General features: G+C 49.8%; 9 protein-coding genes across 9 annotated transcripts; 6 read left to right on the top strand and 3 right to left on the bottom strand.

Moving 5' to 3' along the window:
* Position 1: 1 nt before the first annotated feature.
* On the bottom strand, positions 2-2,036 carry N7496_001418 (flavin-containing monooxygenase; the record flags this gene model as incomplete). Its single annotated transcript, XM_056694349.1, has 4 exons — positions 2-1,288; positions 1,345-1,597; positions 1,674-1,684; positions 1,749-2,036. 4 exons carry the CDS (start codon positions 2,034-2,036, stop codon positions 2-4), a joined length of 1,839 nt encoding a protein of 612 aa, XP_056561078.1.
* A 1,199-nt stretch (positions 2,037-3,235) lies between these two features.
* N7496_001417 (GNAT family N-acetyltransferase) lies at positions 3,236-3,805 on the top strand (the record flags this gene model as incomplete). Its single annotated transcript, XM_056694348.1, has 1 exon — positions 3,236-3,805. The coding sequence occupies one exon, from the start codon at positions 3,236-3,238 to the stop codon at positions 3,803-3,805; it is 570 nt and encodes a 189-aa protein (XP_056561077.1).
* Positions 3,806-6,315: 2,510 nt separating this feature from the next.
* On the bottom strand, positions 6,316-7,207 carry N7496_001416 (oxidoreductase, short chain dehydrogenase/reductase family superfamily; the record flags this gene model as incomplete). Its single annotated transcript, XM_056694347.1, has 3 exons — positions 6,316-6,382; positions 6,438-6,534; positions 6,607-7,207. 3 exons carry the CDS (start codon positions 7,205-7,207, stop codon positions 6,316-6,318), a joined length of 765 nt encoding a protein of 254 aa, XP_056561076.1.
* A 906-nt stretch (positions 7,208-8,113) lies between these two features.
* On the top strand, positions 8,114-8,843 carry N7496_001415 (F-box protein; the record flags this gene model as incomplete). The annotated part of the gene is made up of 2 exons (XM_056694346.1): positions 8,114-8,217; positions 8,330-8,843. 2 exons carry the CDS (start codon positions 8,114-8,116, stop codon positions 8,841-8,843), a joined length of 618 nt encoding a protein of 205 aa, XP_056561075.1.
* A 118-nt stretch (positions 8,844-8,961) lies between these two features.
* On the top strand, positions 8,962-9,522 carry N7496_001414 (uncharacterized protein; the record flags this gene model as incomplete). Its single annotated transcript, XM_056694345.1, has 1 exon — positions 8,962-9,522. One exon carries the CDS (start codon positions 8,962-8,964, stop codon positions 9,520-9,522), a length of 561 nt encoding a protein of 186 aa, XP_056561074.1.
* Positions 9,523-9,785: 263 nt separating this feature from the next.
* N7496_001413 (uncharacterized protein) lies at positions 9,786-10,814 on the top strand (the record flags this gene model as incomplete). Its single annotated transcript, XM_056694344.1, has 1 exon — positions 9,786-10,814. The coding sequence occupies one exon, from the start codon at positions 9,786-9,788 to the stop codon at positions 10,812-10,814; it is 1,029 nt and encodes a 342-aa protein (XP_056561073.1).
* A 595-nt stretch (positions 10,815-11,409) lies between these two features.
* Positions 11,410-13,893, bottom strand: N7496_001412 (SulP family inorganic anion transporter; the record flags this gene model as incomplete). Its single annotated transcript, XM_056694343.1, has 4 exons — positions 11,410-12,105; positions 12,157-12,676; positions 12,732-13,361; positions 13,442-13,893. The coding sequence occupies 4 exons, from the start codon at positions 13,891-13,893 to the stop codon at positions 11,410-11,412; spliced, it is 2,298 nt and encodes a 765-aa protein (XP_056561072.1).
* Positions 13,894-14,877: 984 nt separating this feature from the next.
* On the top strand, positions 14,878-16,008 carry N7496_001411 (translation initiation factor eIF2 subunit alpha; the record flags this gene model as incomplete). Its single annotated transcript, XM_056694342.1, has 4 exons — positions 14,878-14,955; positions 15,026-15,188; positions 15,255-15,462; positions 15,531-16,008. 4 exons carry the CDS (start codon positions 14,878-14,880, stop codon positions 16,006-16,008), a joined length of 927 nt encoding a protein of 308 aa, XP_056561071.1.
* Positions 16,009-16,681: 673 nt separating this feature from the next.
* On the top strand, positions 16,682-18,781 carry yvc1 (putative potassium ion channel Yvc1; the record flags this gene model as incomplete). The annotated part of the gene is made up of 5 exons (XM_056694341.1): positions 16,682-16,754; positions 16,803-17,130; positions 17,192-18,126; positions 18,184-18,324; positions 18,381-18,781. The coding sequence occupies 5 exons, from the start codon at positions 16,682-16,684 to the stop codon at positions 18,779-18,781; spliced, it is 1,878 nt and encodes a 625-aa protein (XP_056561070.1).
* Between the last annotated feature and the right edge of the window lie 20 nt (positions 18,782-18,801).

Here is an 18,801-nt window from a genome sequence, read left to right as displayed (position 1 = left end):
TTCAAACATCCCACCATCCCTCCAAATGCGATCTCAAATCAATATCCTCTGGCAACTTCAGATGAGGCGTCAAGTTGGCATGCTCCGGCTCAAGCTCCCTCGAAGTCCACCCATTCCCAAAGAAAGCAAACCGATTCCCACTACCATTGACATAGCTATACTCCCAATCCTCCCACCGAGGATCCCGACGAATATAATTTGCATGAGCCGCACTACCAGGGAATAATCCGTGAATCCGAGCCCCGGGTTGACCACCATTATACCACGAACTGCAGTTGGCCGTCCACACCGTGCGCGGATAGAACGAGTCACAGTACTCGACAAAGTCATCTGCAGCTTGCTTCGAGGGCACGATAGATTTGATCCCCTGGCTGCGGAATTTGCGAATCACCTTTGCGATGTACGTGACCTGGTTCTCGACGCTGTTGGGGACAGTACCACTGTGGCCGGAGGAGTAGGGTCCACCTAGCCAGAGAAGGTTGGGGAAGCCCGGAGTTGCAAAGCCAAGGTAGGAGTATGGGAACCCGAAAAGGCCGTCTTTCTTCCAGGCGGATTTCAGGTCGATCCCGTTGGCGATGATGGAGAATGGCGGGGCGTGGTCCACGTTTGCTCCTGTTGAGCAGATTGTTACATCAACTTTTCGCTCGACGCCGTCTTCCGTGATGATTCCGTCTTCTGTGAACCGCTTGATGCGTGGGCGGATGTAGCTGACATTATCCTTGGCGAGGGCCTCGAGATAGCCCGGTCCGGGAGTAGGACGGCGGCAGTTGGGTGGAAAATCTGGGAGAATCAGCTCTGCCAGCTCTGGCTTGTCTGCAATGCGCTTCAGCATCAGTTCTGTCCATTTGTCCTTCAGTTCTTGGTTTTCTGCGGTGTCTTTGAAGATAGCTCCAAAGCGCTGGAAGAATCCACGCTCCACTTCCGTGCGGTACTCTAGATATTTCTTGGGATCTTTGAAAGACTCTAGCTGGTCCTTGGAGAAGAGATTTGGCTCTAGTCTGCGGACACCGGTGTTTCCACTGCTGAAAGAGTCTGCAACCCAGGTGGGGTTTCGAGCGTAGTGATCGACGTGACTGGCGATGGGTTGAATGGACGGAAGCACCTGCAAGCCTGAGGCACCGTTTCCGATCAGTGCAATCCGTTTCCCCTTCAACTCGATATTGTGATTCCAGTTAGAGGAGTGGAAAAGTGGACCCTTGAAGTCCTTGATTCCTTCGTAGTCGGGCAGTCTCCAAGCGTTGAAGTGGCCAATGGCGTTGATAACGATATCCACCTTTTCTTCGTAGACCTGAAGACTTTCGTCAGTCTAAAATGCTTGTCTCAGGATACGGAATATGATATTACCTTATTTGAGCCATCAACATGCTGGATAGTAACTTTCCACTTTCCCTCTTCAGCAAGCCACTCTGCTTTCTGTACTTGTTGCTGTTGCCGAAGATACTGGTATACGTTGTACTTTTTTGCTACTCCTTGCCAGTAATCTCTGATCTCTGCACCCTGGGCAAACTCTTCTGTCCACTGTGTATTTGGAGAAAAGACTGATTGATAGGCATGGGCAGGAATGTCGCATCTCACACCAGGATAAGTATTCTCGAACCTGTTTCTCTCGTTAGAGTCGCAATCCACTTGATGGAATGCCGTGGCTGATATGAAACCAGGCGAAGGCGTCTTACCAAGTACCTCCCTAGACGAACATGTTAGCATTCTAGGAGAAAGAACAAATCAGATCACCGAATGTAAGAACATACCACGTCCGCGTTTTTATCCCAGATGCGAAGGTCCAAACCAGGTAGCTTGGCAGGGAGTAGAATACCAGCAGTAATTCCCGAGAGACCAGCACCGATGATGCCCACTTTAATCGGTCTTACTTGATCAACTGGGTGTTCCTCCAGCTCAAACTGGGGCTTCGGAGTGGCCGCATTGGATTTGGTTTCTTCGACTGTGCTTTCGATTGTCACCGTAGGACCTTTGAATGGCTTCGTAATGTAGGTATTTTGCGGCACAGCCGTAATTTGGGGGTCCTCCAGAAGCGCCATGCTGATTTATCACAGATGTACACTGATTCTGCTTTTTAAAGTTGAGGAAATATGGCAGATAGATCCAACGTATCTCAAATTGGGAATACTAGCATTAATGTATGGGTCGACCCCTCGCGGTATTCTGCACGCCATCTGGAACATTTCACACGCAACCCGAATCATAATCTAAGTAGGTAGCCATAAAAGATGATGACTTGGAATTCTCGCTATAACGCCGAGAGGTGTGGCCATGCTTAGATTTGAACTCGCCTGATTTGGCGTTACTAACACCATTGCCGAGGCCGATGGCGTCAGGGAGTTGGAGATGTATCTTGTGTCAACAACACCATCAACCCCACTGTAATCGCCATTGTGGGGTAGACCACGGTTTAATATTACCCTTTTTTCAACTTGTGCAGGTCCCCGGACACCATGGCGCGACTCATACTGCTTTCGGCTCGTTGCTGATAAGCAACCGTACTGTAGCCGATTCGTCGGGTTGAGCTTTGAGCCTGTCTCTCGGCCGACTTGTAGAGACTCCAATTCTATTGACAAAGACTGATGGGTGTATAGCACGTGATATTCATTGAAATATCATGAGTTATTGTTGATGAATTATTCCTGCTAGTCCTGAATGATGTATAAAGTATTACCTACACAAATCATGTAGCCCTCGCCAGAATTGTGGTGCTATACATCTCACACTTGCTGATAGGGTTTACATAGAGAATCTCTATCTGGAGAATTCAGATAGAATGAATAGCTCCAGACTCAATAAACATCACATCGTACTTGAGGGGGGGGATTCCCTTGGTAAATTGTTGCTCCACTACAGACACACCTTCAGGCCAAGACCAAGAAAACCCATGGAGAAATGGGATTCCCGTCCATCAAACAAGTGACTGCAACAATCACAGACTGTACCTACTTATCCAGTCACTGTCACCAAAAATACGTCATATCGACCTGGATATCATTCGGATACGAGGTTGTCGCAACATGACGGCGGGCGGAACATACAAGGCTCGGCATCCTTCTGCCACATTTCAACCTCACTGCCGATGACTCACCTAAAAACAACTACTTTGAGCAAACCAACTGCCGTTGGTAGCTAAACAAAAGACCGAAACCCCCAGAGCTCGTCCTCAAACTGGGGTACCGCTATCTTCTGAACCCCCAATAGCTTCAGTCCACCCGCTCGTTGCAATTTTTCCATCATGTCCACTGCCCCACCAACAACCACGACAGCCCCTCAAACATGGACACGGCCGAACAGCGAGTTCTTCATCTCAAACAATCCGTCCCTTCTATCAGTCAAGGCTGTTAATGATGCCTTTGGGCAAGAATTTCTCTACTGGGGCAAACCTTTTCCCGAAGAAGTTATGCACCAGATGCTCCACGGCTCCATGAGTTTCGGCGTCTACAAGCACACCCAACCCCAGACTGAGGGTGAACCGTTCTCTCCCACTGCAGAAAATACGGAACAAATCGGCCTTGCACGGATGGTGACAGATGGTACCACGTATGGATACCTCTCAGATGTTTACGTGCTCCCAGAATATCAAGGCCATGGACTCGGGAGATGGCTTATGAACTGCATCTCGGAGGTGTTTTCCACAGAGAACATGCCATATCTACGCCGGATCATGCTTTTGACCGGTGACAAGCGAATGCAGGATTGGTATACTAAGATCTTTGGTATGGAGGTGATTGCACACGAGCGTCGGCCGGATATTGGGCAGGATTTGGTCTTTATGTGTGCTCGGCCGAATGCAAAGAAGTCTTGAGTATCAGAATCGAAATGACAGAGAATAACGGGCTTGCATCCAGATTCTTTGATGTATATTTAGCTAATCTCTACTCTCATGAATCAACTTATAGACCATTGATGCTCAATCTGCACCCCCGGGCCTGTGCAATATGTTGATGGAGGGGGCTGTTCATATGCTGAACACGCCAAAGGACCGAATATTCCTCTTCGCGTCTCTAAGCGTGTGTGTCTGTCTCTCTGTATATCCAGAAAATGTCCCATTTGGGAATAGAGGCATCCTCTGGGTTTCCTTTATATTCAACTTCTCCCCTCCTCCCCTTCTTCCCATCACAACTCTCCTCCTCCCAACTCTCCCTCCTCATCCTTTCAACTCCTCCATCAACCTCTTCCATCAACCTCTTCCATCAACCTCTTCCATCAACCTCTTCCATCAACCTCTTCCATCAACCTCTTCCATCAACCTCTTCCATCAACCTCTTCCATCAACCTCTTCCATCAACCTCTTCCATCAACCTCTTCCATCAACCTCTTCCATCAACCTCTTCCATCAACCTCTTCCATCAACCTCTTCCATCAACCTCTTCCATCAACCTCTTCCATCAACCTCTTCCATCAACCTCTTCCATCAACCTCTTCCATCAACCTCTTCCATCAACCTCTTCCATCAACCTCTTCCATCAACCTCTTCCATAAACTCCTTCATCAGGTCCTTGATCAACTCCTCCTTCTACTCATTCATCAACTTCTCATCCATTCGCCTGTTTATCTACCTGATCAGGCCTTTGAGACTTTATCAGTCGATCTCAAACTACTTCTACCACTTTTCTTCGTGATGAATTTCCCTGGGGTTGTTGACATCAGATCTCGAGTCACTCCCCCAGTAACACGTCAACACCGACGCGTCCGCGTACATACCCTTTCTCATCCATGTCAACATGTGGACTTGTTTACATCCTCTTACCCTCTCTCATCCAGACCTTCCCATGACACCTTACTACCATACCATCCCCATAACAAGGTAAGTCCTACATCATTGACACTGCTATACGACGCCTCTAATGTTCAACTTCGTCCCAGATCCAACATATCAGTGACCTCTTCTGGTCTTACCTTGTCCGATCCCGTATCTTTCAGAGCTCTCTCTCTTTCTTCATGCAAGCCCTATCTATTCTAAAATATCGTTTAACCAAGTCCGTCCTACATCATACTCTTCCTTCTTGATATTCATTTCAATTCCTCCTCCTCTGGCCCTCAACATATTCGTCTACACTCAACAACAAGCAACTTTCAACCTCACAATATCAAACCCCTGCCGTGTCTCCCTCTCGGCCACTTTTCTTTTCTTTTCTTTCCTTTTCTCACAAAGCCGACTCACCGGCTACTTTGAACTCGAGATCGCGTCCAAGTCCAGGTAAACCCTATCTCCACCTCCGTGAAACATGGTTGTTAACCTAGTTTGGGGTCATGTCAACAGCCTACATGCCTCGTCCCTGTTACAGTATCCAATACTGGCACACCCTTTCAACATGCTGTTGATACCTCCTCCCAAGTCTTGCGTTTCATCCAACAAAGACGAATCTGATATCTCTCTGGGTCTCCACAACCACAACATCCAGCCGCAGGACGTGGCCTTGGACAGCGATCAAACCATTTCAAATTGTTCTTTGTTGTAACCCGGGAAGGTGGAGGATATACAGGAGCGGTGTGGAGGCACAAGCCGCAGGACTGGAGCCCAGGGTGAAGAAGCATCGGGAATTGTGGGAGGAATCCGGACCTACGATCGAGACCTACGAACGAACCCTCCGAACGAGCCTCCGAAACGAGCTCCCCCCGAGCGAACACTCCGCAGTGTTCACGGTTGTAACCCGGGAAATTGGAGGAGCGGTGTGGAGGCACAAGCCGCAGGGTTGGAGTCCAGGGTGAAGAAGCATCGGACAAAAATGGGCGACTAAGAGGCGAAGAAGCGCCAACCAGTCATACATCTCCCTTCTCATTCATGAAGTTTATGATGGGCCCGGACAACGTGAGTCCCCGAATCCTATTTTACTTACATCCAGTGTTATTTGGTCTAACAAGTCCTTGGACATCAGATATCTCTACCACTGAAGACTACTCCGTTCTCCGCTGGATACTCTCCAAGCTCTTCACCTGGGACCGCCATCATTACCTCTTATCTGGGCACCGTCCATGGTTACATTGACCATCCTGGACCATCCTCTTCTCGAATCCACAGCCAATACTCAATCGCCTACTGATTGATCTTTCCTCGGAGCCCTGGATACTCCTTTTCTTCGGCTATCATCATCCATCGTTCTGTTCTCGATGAGGAGACATCTACTGAGCCATGACCCGGTTCTTACATTTGATCTTAGTTGTGATCTTGGTTTTGGGCATAAATTGCTCAATATCTTCCGTCTTGATAATGCTGTTACAAAAAGAACTCCGACAACAACAAAACAACAAAACAGAAATAGTGCAATGAATGAATTTCATCCATCTCAAGACAAAGCCTCGTAGACCGAGTTATTACCACGGCAACTGTAATGGAGTTGGCAAGTCCTTGCCGAGGACGCTCTCCGCCGTTCCAATATCCCTGCATAAGATGATGAGCATGACTCTCTGCATTGAATAAAGGCAGAGCAACTTACCGCGGGCCCCTTGGCGCCCAATACTGACCGGTCTTGCTTATATCAAAGGTCTCGATAAACGAGGCTAGCGATTCAGCAGCTTCGTCGGGTGTCACAGCTGTTCCAGGATCATCAGTATGCGTTACTCATCCCAGCAGACAAATGAAGGTCTGCTGCATGGTATACTAACCTCCACCATCATCCCAATACTTATCAAATCCAACACCCTTGGTCATCTCGGTACGCATGAACCCCGGATGAACCAAGCCCACTGCAATACCATGAGGCTTGAGATCCAAACTCAACAGCTTCCCAACCATATTCGACGCCGCTTTACTAGCATGATGGCCATAGTTGCCCCCACCTTCCTTCTCGTGCCGAAGCGTGATACTACCGCTCTCGCTGCTGACGATGATTACTTTGCTCCCATTGTCCAGAAAGCCCGCTTTAACGAGGTGATGCACGATAAAGACCGGGCTTATAGCGGATATGGTGTACATTTTGGTCTGTTTCTCCCAGTCGGGAGTGTCGAAGGTCTCGAAGCCAAAGTACCCCGCTGTGATGATGACGGTTGAGAATTTGGTTGACGCGGGGACTTGTGAGACTAATTTCTCCCCGACATTAGATTCAGAAACATCGAGTCCTGTCAGCCAGGTTATTTTGGTCTCTGAGGGTAGCGTTGAGGATCTGGAGGTCCCGAATACGTAGTTGGTAGGCTTCTTCGAGTATAGGGCGGCTAGGGAAGCCCCCAGCCCTCGAGTGGCCCCCACGATGAGGATATTGTTACTCATACTGGTAGATGCTCTGACCTATCCGGTGTTCAAGTAACTGAGGAGGATGGTTGAGTTGAAGCGAAGGGATTATATATCATCAGAATCTTGGGGTTTGCATCTTTGCAGAAGCGCCTGACGCAAGAGCGATGACGTAATGGTACGGAATGCCGCATTCTATAACGAAGCACTTAGGATATTATTAGGATATTAAGATATGGAAAGCATACAGTAAAAGACAACGTGATACTAACATGTCCTCATCTCAATGACTGTTATGGCTATCCATAAGCCTGGTAGATCGGAAGTTTGTGCAAACGCGTATACAGTGGACATGGACGGACGATGATTGGGTTGGCTTCAGGTTGTGGCTGTATCGATCTCCGAAAATAGAAACTCGTCAAATTAACTTGATCAACGGGCGATCTCTAGTTCTTGATAGTTGCACATCCACAGGTTGATTCGGTCCGGTCGGAAGAAGTGTATAGAAGGGTTGCAGTGCTGTAAACTCCAAATACTTTAATTCAATTCTTCATTCCTATCAACCTATCAGCTTCGTATCTTTAGCCTGTCATGAACATCTGTCCGAGTTGATCGTCCGAGACAAACCTCCACTTCAACCAGCCCCCCGCCCACCAGGCTGGAACATTCAAATGAACAATTTCCAGAATCCGAGGAAATGTCTCTTCGCTTTTGGGGGCTAATTCGGAAGATAAAGAATCGGTTCTGAGACAATACAGGACTCCGTACACTCTTTTCCCCCGGATTCTTCACTCGAGTTCCAGTGCTCCCCTATAGCGCTTAGTCAGATGAGAAAAGGAGCTGGTCTTTTTGAACGAAACATTTTCTTGACGTAAACTCATTTCTTGTCGCTTCCTTGCGTGGCCTCGCCGGCGCTGGTCATCCCATGTGGTCGCAAGCCCAAGCATGACCGGCTTCTCTAAAATACTGCCAACGGTGCACAAGTTTCGAGCTGCGCTTAACCGGAGGAAGGAGTCCAAGGATCGATTCGAATCCTCCTCTTCAATAGGGTGAGTGGCGCTATTATTGCTTGGACCCCATGCCGATACTCGAAGCTTTTTTTATTTTTACTTTTTACTTTTGAAAATTCTCCCTAACTCATTCGTCTCGCTCTGGTGACAGCCTCAATGCCGATCCTCCTCCTCCTCCGTCCCCGTGGGGCCTTCCGGTCGAGATCCAAATTCAAATATTTGGGTACTGCGGTAGCCCCGATTTCTATACCCTGAAGCTTGTCTGCAAGGCCTTCAATGCTCTCCTATCCTCCAACGAACACGAGATCGTGCGCCAGTACCTCCGCCAACGCCGTCATGGCACCCTGCCTTCCCCGATCGACACCGAGCGAACCTATACCCGAAACCCGGAGGACGATGTCGTGCTCCTGTCGGACTTGTTCCCGCCGTCCAAGAGCGCTAGGGGAGGTCATCTCTATACCTTCAGATACCTCCATGGTCTAAGGTCAAGGCAGAAGCAATGCTCAATGCTATGCTACTACCTCGCAGACCGGATCATGGAGCGATTTGTACAGACAGAGCCCATCTTCCTCCGATCCTCATTTCCCACAAGAAAGACCGAGCGAACTGCTTTGGTAAAGAGAGGCAAGGCGAGCATATGGTTCAATCTCGCACCGCTCATGTAAGTTGCGACTCGGGCAATTGAAACGCGAATGCTGTGGGGGGCCTAGTTCTAAACGATACAGGTACTACACATTATACTTCCTTGAATCCTACGCCTCTGCCAGGCGCGAGCATACGAATATGCTTCTCCGTGAACACGAAGCCGGGCGCCTCTCAGTCCCGATCCCGGTCGAAACACGCCGACGGATGTATCGCGACCTGCAAACTCGAATCCTCCAAGCACCCCCGTTCAATAATACCGCCGCACTGGTAGCGACGCACCACTGCATGCACCTGCTAGTCTCGTACATCCGATATACAATGGCGCCGGAGGCAGAAATAGACGACTCGTGGATCAGCTCTCTCCTCACGGTATCCCCTTTCACTCGGATCGTCGAGTTTTTCTCCGCCGAGATCGGTGATGGAGGCAACCAGCGCATGCAGCGGAAAGACTTTATGTATAATTTCTACCGCGACACGACGGCCTATGAGAAAGATCGCATGAACTCGGTGATCTTTGGTCGATCGTCGCAGCGCAATTCGCATAGTTCGGTGCGAGACTTGTGGTTTGATGCTGCATCGAGAGAATTGGAAACTCGACACGCGATGCCGCATGATGTAGAGATTGGTTGGACTTGGAATGGTATTCCGATTTTGTTTGGATGTCACGATTGTAGGTCGACTTCGGGTTGGCGGGCATGATGACGGGGATGCATTTGCATTGGTTTTTGAGCGTTGTGGCGTTGGGTAGATGTTAGCAGTACATTAGAGTATCCGGAGTTTATCATTATTGAATGATTGGAACATACCTTTATCATTATACGTCAATTTACTGATTGCGTTGGAAACACTGTATTCTCGAATGTTTGTTTTGTTTGCAACCGAGGGCGCGTCGCCGAATATCAACCGCAACAACGACATACAAAAGCCAAGCCATCAATATCGTGACAAAATCAAATTTAAAAATGGAGCAAGCCTCACGGTGGCAATTATTCAATACCTCGTGGACAACCCACCGCATCTCCCCCCTCCACCATGGCAAAGACTTCGAAACCCTGCTCAACAACGAAGCCGCCTTGAAAACATACGCTACGCGATTGCGCGACCAACTCACAGGCGATGTCCTCGCAGGCTTCCAATCAACAATCAACACAGCAGAAAACGACACCTTTTCAAAATCAGGGTCCCTCCAAGAGTGCCGGTGGGAGTTCTTTGCCGCGGGACCATCCCGGCAGCGTGGCGTATATCCCAAGGCCTCATTCCCGGGTATTCTGGTCACCCTCGAATATGAGAATGCCACATACAAAGCCGCCCTCCTGGCTGATACCGATTCAACTACTCAACCGCGAAAGGGCGTTACGGCTCTGCCGCTACTATTGACTAAATTCCCCATCGCACTGCGCCAGACATTCATCACGTTTATGTATTCCAATTTCGACACGTACTGTTCAACGCTGGGACTTTCTTCGCGGTTTTTATGTGATGCGCTTGAGAATTTCGTTAGTGTTGTGCCGGGCTCCGAGGTCGAAGATGTGATTAAGGAGTTACAGCTCACGCTATCGTTTTCTTCGTCTATTACGCCGGCGTTAAGGAATATCAATGTCGGTATTCCTCGTGCCTCGTTGGTTTCTTTCCTGGACCAGGATGCGGGAAATTCGAAAGGGAAGGCTGTACAGGGAAAAGCAAGAATCCCCTTGGTCGAAAATATCACGTCTTACCTGGAGACGCATCTGGCAATGAAGTTGGACCTGGACGGTTCGCAACACAATACTGTCGCCAGACAGCATGTGCGGTTGTCGAAGGTTGCTTGTGCTGCATTTGTGATATCCAGCGATGGGCGATTGAAGCTCATCGTCGATGCTAAACGAGCTGGTGAGAACGCGGACGAGGACGGGGACAGGGGAGATCAAGATATTTCTTCTTTGCGGGCGAATGAGAGGTTGCTTCGTGCTGTTATTCGGAAGAGTTTTGCTGGGGAGCAAGTGACCACATGAGGAGTCTTGGGTCTGCATTGGAAGACGAGATATCAATTTTTGACGAGTTTGGCCATCGATGACCCAGGCGGACTTTGTCGAATGCGTTGGCTACACACGCCAATAGCAGCGTGGTGTTCAATGACAATGACTTGCTGTTGCACCAACCCTCTACGCTTAAAGCTACCTGTGTGGATCTCCTGAGACCATGAACTCGAGATGACTCTTTCGGAATATCACTACCCAAAGCTCGCTCCACTGGGAGTGGACTGTACGGGAGAAATGGGTCTGGCTGCGCAAAACAAGCCTCAGAACGTCTATTGGCACTCATGAACTATGAACTATGAGTTGGTCTGTTTACAAGATGGCCTAGACACGACCAGATCATGCGACTGGATTGGATTAGGAACAGAAGATACCAAAGGCACAATAATCAAACAGAATCGCTGAATCACATCATTATTGTTCGCTCACAAATAAACATGCTCAGTAACAACAACCAAAGATAACAAGGTAATCTCGTGATATACAGAAGAAAAATTTTGAACACTCGCCTATTCACAAAGGCGAGGTAAAAAATCAAAATCTACAAGTCATATGTACGATGCGAGGACGACTAGATTTCAGTCTGGTCCTCAGTTTCAGCCAACCGCAGCGCCTCATCAACATGAGGCACGAAATGGGTGAGCCCACCACACTGTTCGACGATTCCACTTCGTTCAAACATACGGTAGACGTTGGAGTTGGGCACACGGCAGAAGAAGACCCTCACCCCGTCTTCTGCGTAGGCACGCACGATCTCGTAAAGAACCTGCGTCCCAGAACCATCGATGCTCGTGACGCCGTGCACATCGAATATAATATTCTTGTTATACTCCGCAGGACGCATACGAGGACGAGACGGGTGCGTCCGACTCGAGCCGTAGAGCTCCAACCGACGAAGACGATTCTTAAGATCGCCCGTATTGGCAAAGGTAAGTGGTTCGGGAATCTTAACGATAAGAGCGCCCTCGATGAGTTCCACATTTTCGCGTTGGAGTTCGGCATTCTCGAAGCGAGTGTGTGTGCCGGGGACTTTGCCGAGGATTTGGATTCGGGGCTGGGTAGCGTGGCGGATGAGGATTATCACGGAGAGGCCGATACCCATGGCCATGCCGAGTTCGAGGGAGTAGAAGATTGTTGCGGTGAAGATGAGGAGCATGAGAACTAGTTCGGCCCAGCCGCGGAGGCGGAGGAAAAAGATTATGTCGTGGGGGCATTCTTCGACGAGGGTGTAGGCGACAACGGAGATCATGGAGGAGAGGACGGCTTTCTGTTTGGATATTAGTTTCTGGTCGGGTATTGGATCGGTAGGGGGACTTACAGGAAGGTAGGAGAGGTATGGTAGGAGCACTAGAATGGAGATGAGGGTGATTAGGCTAAGGAAGATACTGCTCATTGGAGTGCGTGCGCCAGTTTGAGCGTTGACCTTGCTGCGGCCGTATCCACCAAATGCCGGAAGAGACATGAAGCAACCACCGAGCAGATTGGCCACGCCCAGTGCTACCATCTCCCGGTTTGCACTCATGTGCATGCCTTGGATGCCATCGGGCTTGCTATCACCGAGCCCCTTAGCCGCGACGGAGGACTCGAAGAAGCCCAAGAGGGTGATAATAAAGGCCTTGCTCATTGCGGTACGGACATGCTTCATGTGGTCGAATCGGAATGGCCAATTGAAGGCAAAGAGTTGGCTGGAGCTGATCTCGGTATGTCCGAGAAGTTCTAGTCCTTTATCCTCCCAGTTCAAGGCATATGCTAGCACTGCTGATAGAACGACGACAATGAAACGGTCTGGGAAGTAAATCACTTGAGGGAATCGAGGCATCATCCATTTTTTCAACGTTCTATGAGAAAACCAGTTAGACAGGGAATCCCACATCCGAAGGCATGTATACTCACCGGAAGAACATGATGATAGAAAAGCTGACAAGCGAGACTGTCGCCGTGAGTCCATGACTGCTCCCAGCGTTGCGAATGATGAATGTCAGCTTTTCAACAGTGGTGCCATGACTGGCCCCGCCCTCCTTAGCTAGCCCTGCAAGGCCCAGCTCCGGGATCAACTGGTCCACGAAAATGACAAAGCCAATAGCCGTGATGAAACCTCGGAGGAAGGGTCGGCTCAGCACATTATCCAGGAATCCAAGTCGAGTGATTCCCGCGACCAGGATCATGGCTCCCGCCATGGCAGTGGAAATTCCAATGATGATAGCACTTTCCATGAGATCATCATCTTTGGGGCTACTACTCGGCATGCTAGCCTTGACAATAGCACCCGTTAGCAAGGACCCGGCCGCCTCTGGGCCGACCACCAATAGCGGGCAGCTTCCCAGGATGGCATAGACGAAGGGATGAATCACGAAGGCATAGAGACCATTAACGGGGGGCGCATGGGCGAGGTTGGAGGCCAGCGACAAGGCCATGGGAATGTAGATGGATGAGATAGTCAGTGCGGCGACCAGGTCCCCACGAAGGAATGACCATCGATATTGGCTGATCCAGTTGAAGAATGGGATGTAATATGATATGTACCTGCAGGAACCCGTTAGCTCTCGGTCAACCATACTTGGCTTACGAAGACAATCTCCCGAATCTACTGGAGAGATGCATACAGTTTCTTATCCTCGTTCATAGATAGAGCGGAAAAGGACGACTTCATTTGCGACGTGTACTCGGAATCCGGTCGTGATCCAGGATGGTCGTGTGAGTGACTAGGCGTTTCCCCCGTTTCTCCATTGCTATTGTATCCAAAGTGAACGCTGGATGGCACCGAGTAGTCCTGCCCATCTGCTCCTTCTGGCCGGGGAGAGAAGGTCCCATGGCTACAGCGCCGTTCACCGCATATCGGGTCCGCCTGATGATAGGACTCTAAGAGACGGGTTCTTGCGTCAGGCTCGCTCGTCGTGGTGATTCCCAGCCCCGGAGTAGCTTGTCCACCATCACTGGAATCGGGTCCTGGAGAAGCCCTTCGGCCGCCGGGAATGCGGAAGATGTCGATGATGCGGTTCTGGAGTGAGCGGTGTCCCTCCGAGTCCTGGCGGAGAAGTGGACTCGACTCTGACATGATGGATTGCGCCGAGGTGAAAGTCAGTCACAGCTTTGATTCGGTCACCAGGACTCGAGAATCTTCATCTGAGACAGAAACAAGAAGAGAAGAGAAGAACGAGGGCCCGGCTGAGACCGAGCAAGTTCTCTGGGTTTTGCCGACCAACTACGTTTACGCAGGGGCGGTGGCAGGAATCAATTAGTTCACTGATAAGGATAAGCGGGGCCAGTTGCAGCTAAAACAGTAGTATGAGAAGGGCAGGGCCAGTCCTTGATTGCATCCACCAGAACCCGGGCAAATAATAGGGCCGCGTCCATTCGAGGATGAGCTTGTCCGCCCTCTTGATTCGTCCGATGAATTATTGCCTCTGATGTTGCTCGGCAATCTCCAGGCGGTGAGCCTAAGCTTGACGGCTGAAGGAGTATACAGACCATATTATAGGAGGTAGTTAATCGTAAGGAATTGTACTAGTTAATCCAATCAGATGCTTCTATCATTGAATATTATATCTTCACTCCGCTTCTATTAGTAGATCCAATTATTATGTTCAGGCTCTCTAAGATATGATATGTACGACATCCATGTAATGGATCTTGTGTAAGAGAAGGTACGGAATTTAGTGAAAAATGAGACATGTTTCTCGAAATAGAATTGAAAATAATCTACTGTAACTCCTAAGTAACTATCTGGTCGTGCACCTGGCTATCCAGTTCGCACATGTCACTCCGTACTTCCTGCCCTCCGTTGGCCCAGCCAATCACGTGACCATATACATCTCAGATCCCGTGACCGCGGGCAATGTGGGTTTTGAGCCCGCCACAAAGAGCGATTTCAATCGTGCTTCTGCCTCAAAGTCCCTCGCTCGAGACCCTATCTCCCTTCGCTTCGCTCAGATCCTTTCTTACAAGGCTCGAGTTCGTCACACAACTTGGACTGCCGCCTTCCCAGTCCTCTTTTTGACCGAAAATTTCTCGCTGAAAATCAGAGTGCAACCCCGCCAAAATGTCGTTAACAAATTGCCGATTCTACGAGGAGAAGTACCCGGAGGTGGACAGCTATGTCATGGTCAATGTCAAGCAGGTACAGTCTTTTCTTGCTCTCTTGAGTGCACTCAGGACATTCTTAGCTGACAGTTCCGCCATTGTGATAGATCGCCGAGATGGGCGCATACGTGAAGCTGCTCGAATACGACAACATCGACGGCATGATTCTGCTCTCTGAGCTGTCGCGGAGACGTATCCGTAGTATTCAGAAGCTCATTCGCATTGGGCGGAACGAGGTTGTTATCGTCCTCCGTGTCGATAAGGAGAAGGGTACGCTAGCAACAGTATCATCATGGAAGGAAAGAGCCCAATGGCTGACTCATAGGTTCTGCACAGGTTACATCGATCTTTCCAAGCGTCGTGTCTCCCCCGAGGATGTGATCAAGTGCGAGGAGCGGTACAACAAGAGCAAGGCGGTGCACTCCATCATGCGCCACGTCGCCGAGGCGACTCAGACTCCCCTGGAGACTCTCTACCAGCAGATCGCCTGGCCCTTGAACCGGAAATACGGCCACTCCCACGATGCTTTCAAGATCTCTATCACGTACGTGCTGCAATTTCTTCTTTCGCCTCTGATAGGAGACATACTAACCATGCTTGGGTATCTCTCAGTAACCCCGACGTCTGGAACGAGATCGAGTTCCCCAGCGAGCCCGTGAAGAAGGAGCTGCAGCAGTACATCAGCAAGAAGCTCACTCCCCACCCTACCAAGGTCCGTGCCGATATCGAGGTTACCTGCTTCGGCTACGAGGGTATCGACGCCGTCAAGGAGGCTCTCCGCACCGCCGAGGCCAACAACACCCCCGAGAACCAGATCAAGGTCAAGCTGGTCGCTCCTCCCCTCTACGTCCTTACCAACCAGTCTCTGGACAAGAACCAGGGTATCCAGATGCTCGAGGCTGCCATCGAGAACATCACCACCAAGATCAAGGAGGCCGGTGGTAACTGCACCGTCAAGATGGCGCCCAAGGCCGTCACCGAGCACGATGATGCCATTCTCCAGGAGCTCATGGACAAGCGCGAGCGGGAGAACATGCAGGTCAGCGGTGATGAGGACGATTCCGAGAGCGATGAGGGTGTTCCCGAGTAAACTTCTGCAGCTTACTTCCATACCAAGGGGCGTCCAGCGTTGCATCGCTGCTCGCGACCCGCGCAAAGGACAGGTGGAGAGAAAGATGGAGAAGACCGGGCGAACTGGATAGAGAAAAACTATGCACATTTACGCGATCAATGAGATGAAGAAAAAAAAGGCTTGATGGTCTCTACGTGCTACAGGGCACGATTGCAGTCAGACATTGCCTTTGATCCAAGGGCATTCGCCTGCACCTCGGGTCCGGGGACGATTCTATCCTGTCCCTTTCGACGCAGGCGCCATGTGCCAGTCGATAAGGGCCTCATGCTCCGGTACCCATTTTCTTTGATGGTGGCTTGCGTGGAACGAGGTGCAGGTTCTGATGTATATTTGTTGTGATGCAACCGAGACGTTCAATGCCAGTGATGCTTCTAAAGCTCTTTTAATCAATCCCTAAGCATAACCTAATTTTCCCAATAACCCGATTTTTTATGAAATCAGAAAGATTTGACGTACGCGGAGATAACTAGCGAAACCAGGAATGGCCCAGAATGGCTGTGATAGCGGGGAAAACTTACGCGTGTGGCTTCGTCCGCCGATCGCCCTCACCGCGCCTCCTTCCTTTGTCAACCGAGAGTGTTCGATCATTCCTCGGACCTAATCCCCTGAATTTACTCCTGAAATACTCGAAATGGGTGTTTTAAATGATCTCTTCGGCTTTAATCGCGAAGCGCATCATCGCGCCGCGGTCGAACGTCGCCGACGTACGTCATAAACATCACCGTTTGTGTACACAACTAACCGCATCGTAGTGCTTCCCACCCACGCCAACGACGAGAGTGAATCGTCGGAATCTTCCAAGGAGATTGCTAAGGTCGCTCTGCGATTGAAATACCAGATTGAACAGGTTGTCTCCTGTGAGGTCGATGAAGAGGTCCTGACCAACCCCAACAGCCGCATTATCTCCCAGGATGTGATCGAAACAGCCAGACGGGCTGGCGGTGAGGACTACAAGGCCTGTGTAGTCTTTTGTCTTCTCATTTGTCTGCGATGGTTCAAGATGCAGTCCAATATCGAGCTGTGGGATGCTGATCTCCATATTGGACGAGCTGTGGCTTGCGAGGTTATCGCTAAGCGCATGTACGAGCTTCTCATTGGCCACTAATTCTATGAATCGAGATTTCTAACTGGGATTCTGTAGCATCGAGAGTGAACCGGATCAGGACTATCTGCTCAAGAGTATCCTGCTGAAGCGCTACTCTATCTTCACCGAGGGAGAGGAGACTGCCCCCGCCAATGTCATCGAGCGCTCTGTTGACCTCCACGCACTCAGAGTCATTAGCTCTGCCGGCTACCAGAAGTGCATTCAGTATCTCTGGCGTGGCTGGATCTGTCAAGAAGAGGGCAATCCGACTAATTTTGTGGAGTACAAGGACAAGTCTAGCACCGATTACTGGGTTCATTTCCACCCGGATCGGATGAGGACCCCTTTGTACCAGAATATCTGTCAGATCCTGTTCTCCCTGATCTTTCTTGTACTGTACACAGCCGTGATCAACACTGTCAACCCTACTGGAGATCTGGACACTGCTGAGTGTATTCTTTACGGAATGACCCTCGCGTTCATCTGTGACGAGGCAACAAAGTTCTGGAAGGTGGGACGGAATTACATCGAATTCTGGAACGCTTTCAACTCGACCCTCTACGCGTTACTTGTCATTTCATTTGTCTTGCGTGTCGTCGCTTTGGCACACTCTTCGTCGACCCACGACGCAGAACGGCAGCTCTATAACGGCTTGAGTTACAACTTTCTTGCATTCTCAGGCCCGATGTTCTGGATGCGCATGATGCTCTACCTCGATTCCTTCCGATTCTTCGGTGCCATGTTTGTGGTTCTGCGAGTCATGATGAAGGAGAGTATCATTTTCTTCGCTTTGCTCTTTGTGGTTCTCGCGGGTTTCTTCCAAGCATTTATTGGTATGGCTCAGGTTGATTCCGATGTCGATATGACCAGACCCATTATTCAGGGTATGGCCAATAGTGTCATGCAGAGCCCCGAGTTTGAGATTTTCCAGGATTTTGCTTTTCCCTTTGGCATCATTCTGTACTATGTCTTTAACTTTGTTGTTATGATTGGTAAGTTGTCGGGCTTTCCCCGGACTTTTTTGGCATTTCTTGCTAACCTACTTTTAGTGCTGCTGAATATTCTCATTGCGCTTTATAACAGTGCGTATGAGGATATCTCTGGCAATGCCACCGATGAGTATATGGCAATCTTTGCGCAGAAGACCATGCAATTTGTGCGGGCTCCAGATGAGAATGTTTTCATTCCACGTAAGTTCCCCTTCCAAGTTGTGTGCATATGGAATAAGAGTCTAACTGCTCGCCAGCTTTCAATCTCATCGAGATGCTATTCTTGGTCGCACCATTCGAGTGGTGGCTCTCACCCAGCCGTTACGCCAGGCTCAATGACATCGTCATGGGCGTGATTTACTCACCTCTGCTAGTGTTGACTGCGTGGATTGAGACTCGTCAGGCGAAACGGATTAGATGGAATCGACGACATGGGGAAGAAGATGATGACTGTGAGCAGGAGTGGGAGCATGTAGCCGGAGATGTGAATTTTGATCTCGATGACAGCTGGATGGAGGAGGTCAAGCAGAGCACGCCGGATATCAGGGTGGACAGCTGTACTCTGGAGGTCCGACAACTGAAGGAGCAGGTCGCTGCGTTGACAGAGTTAGTTAAGAAGCTCACTGAGAAGACTGAGGGTGTGGATGGTGTGAATTGAGGGACTAGGTTGCTGGCTTA

The sequence above is a fragment of the Penicillium cataractarum genome (assembly GCF_028827025.1).
Source record: "Penicillium cataractarum strain IBT 29864 chromosome Unknown utg000001l, whole genome shotgun sequence".
NCBI classification, from domain to species: domain Eukaryota; kingdom Fungi; phylum Ascomycota; class Eurotiomycetes; order Eurotiales; family Aspergillaceae; genus Penicillium; species Penicillium cataractarum.
The sequence above is the reverse complement of the archived record's forward strand: the minus strand, read 5'-3'. Positions and strand labels throughout refer to the sequence as shown.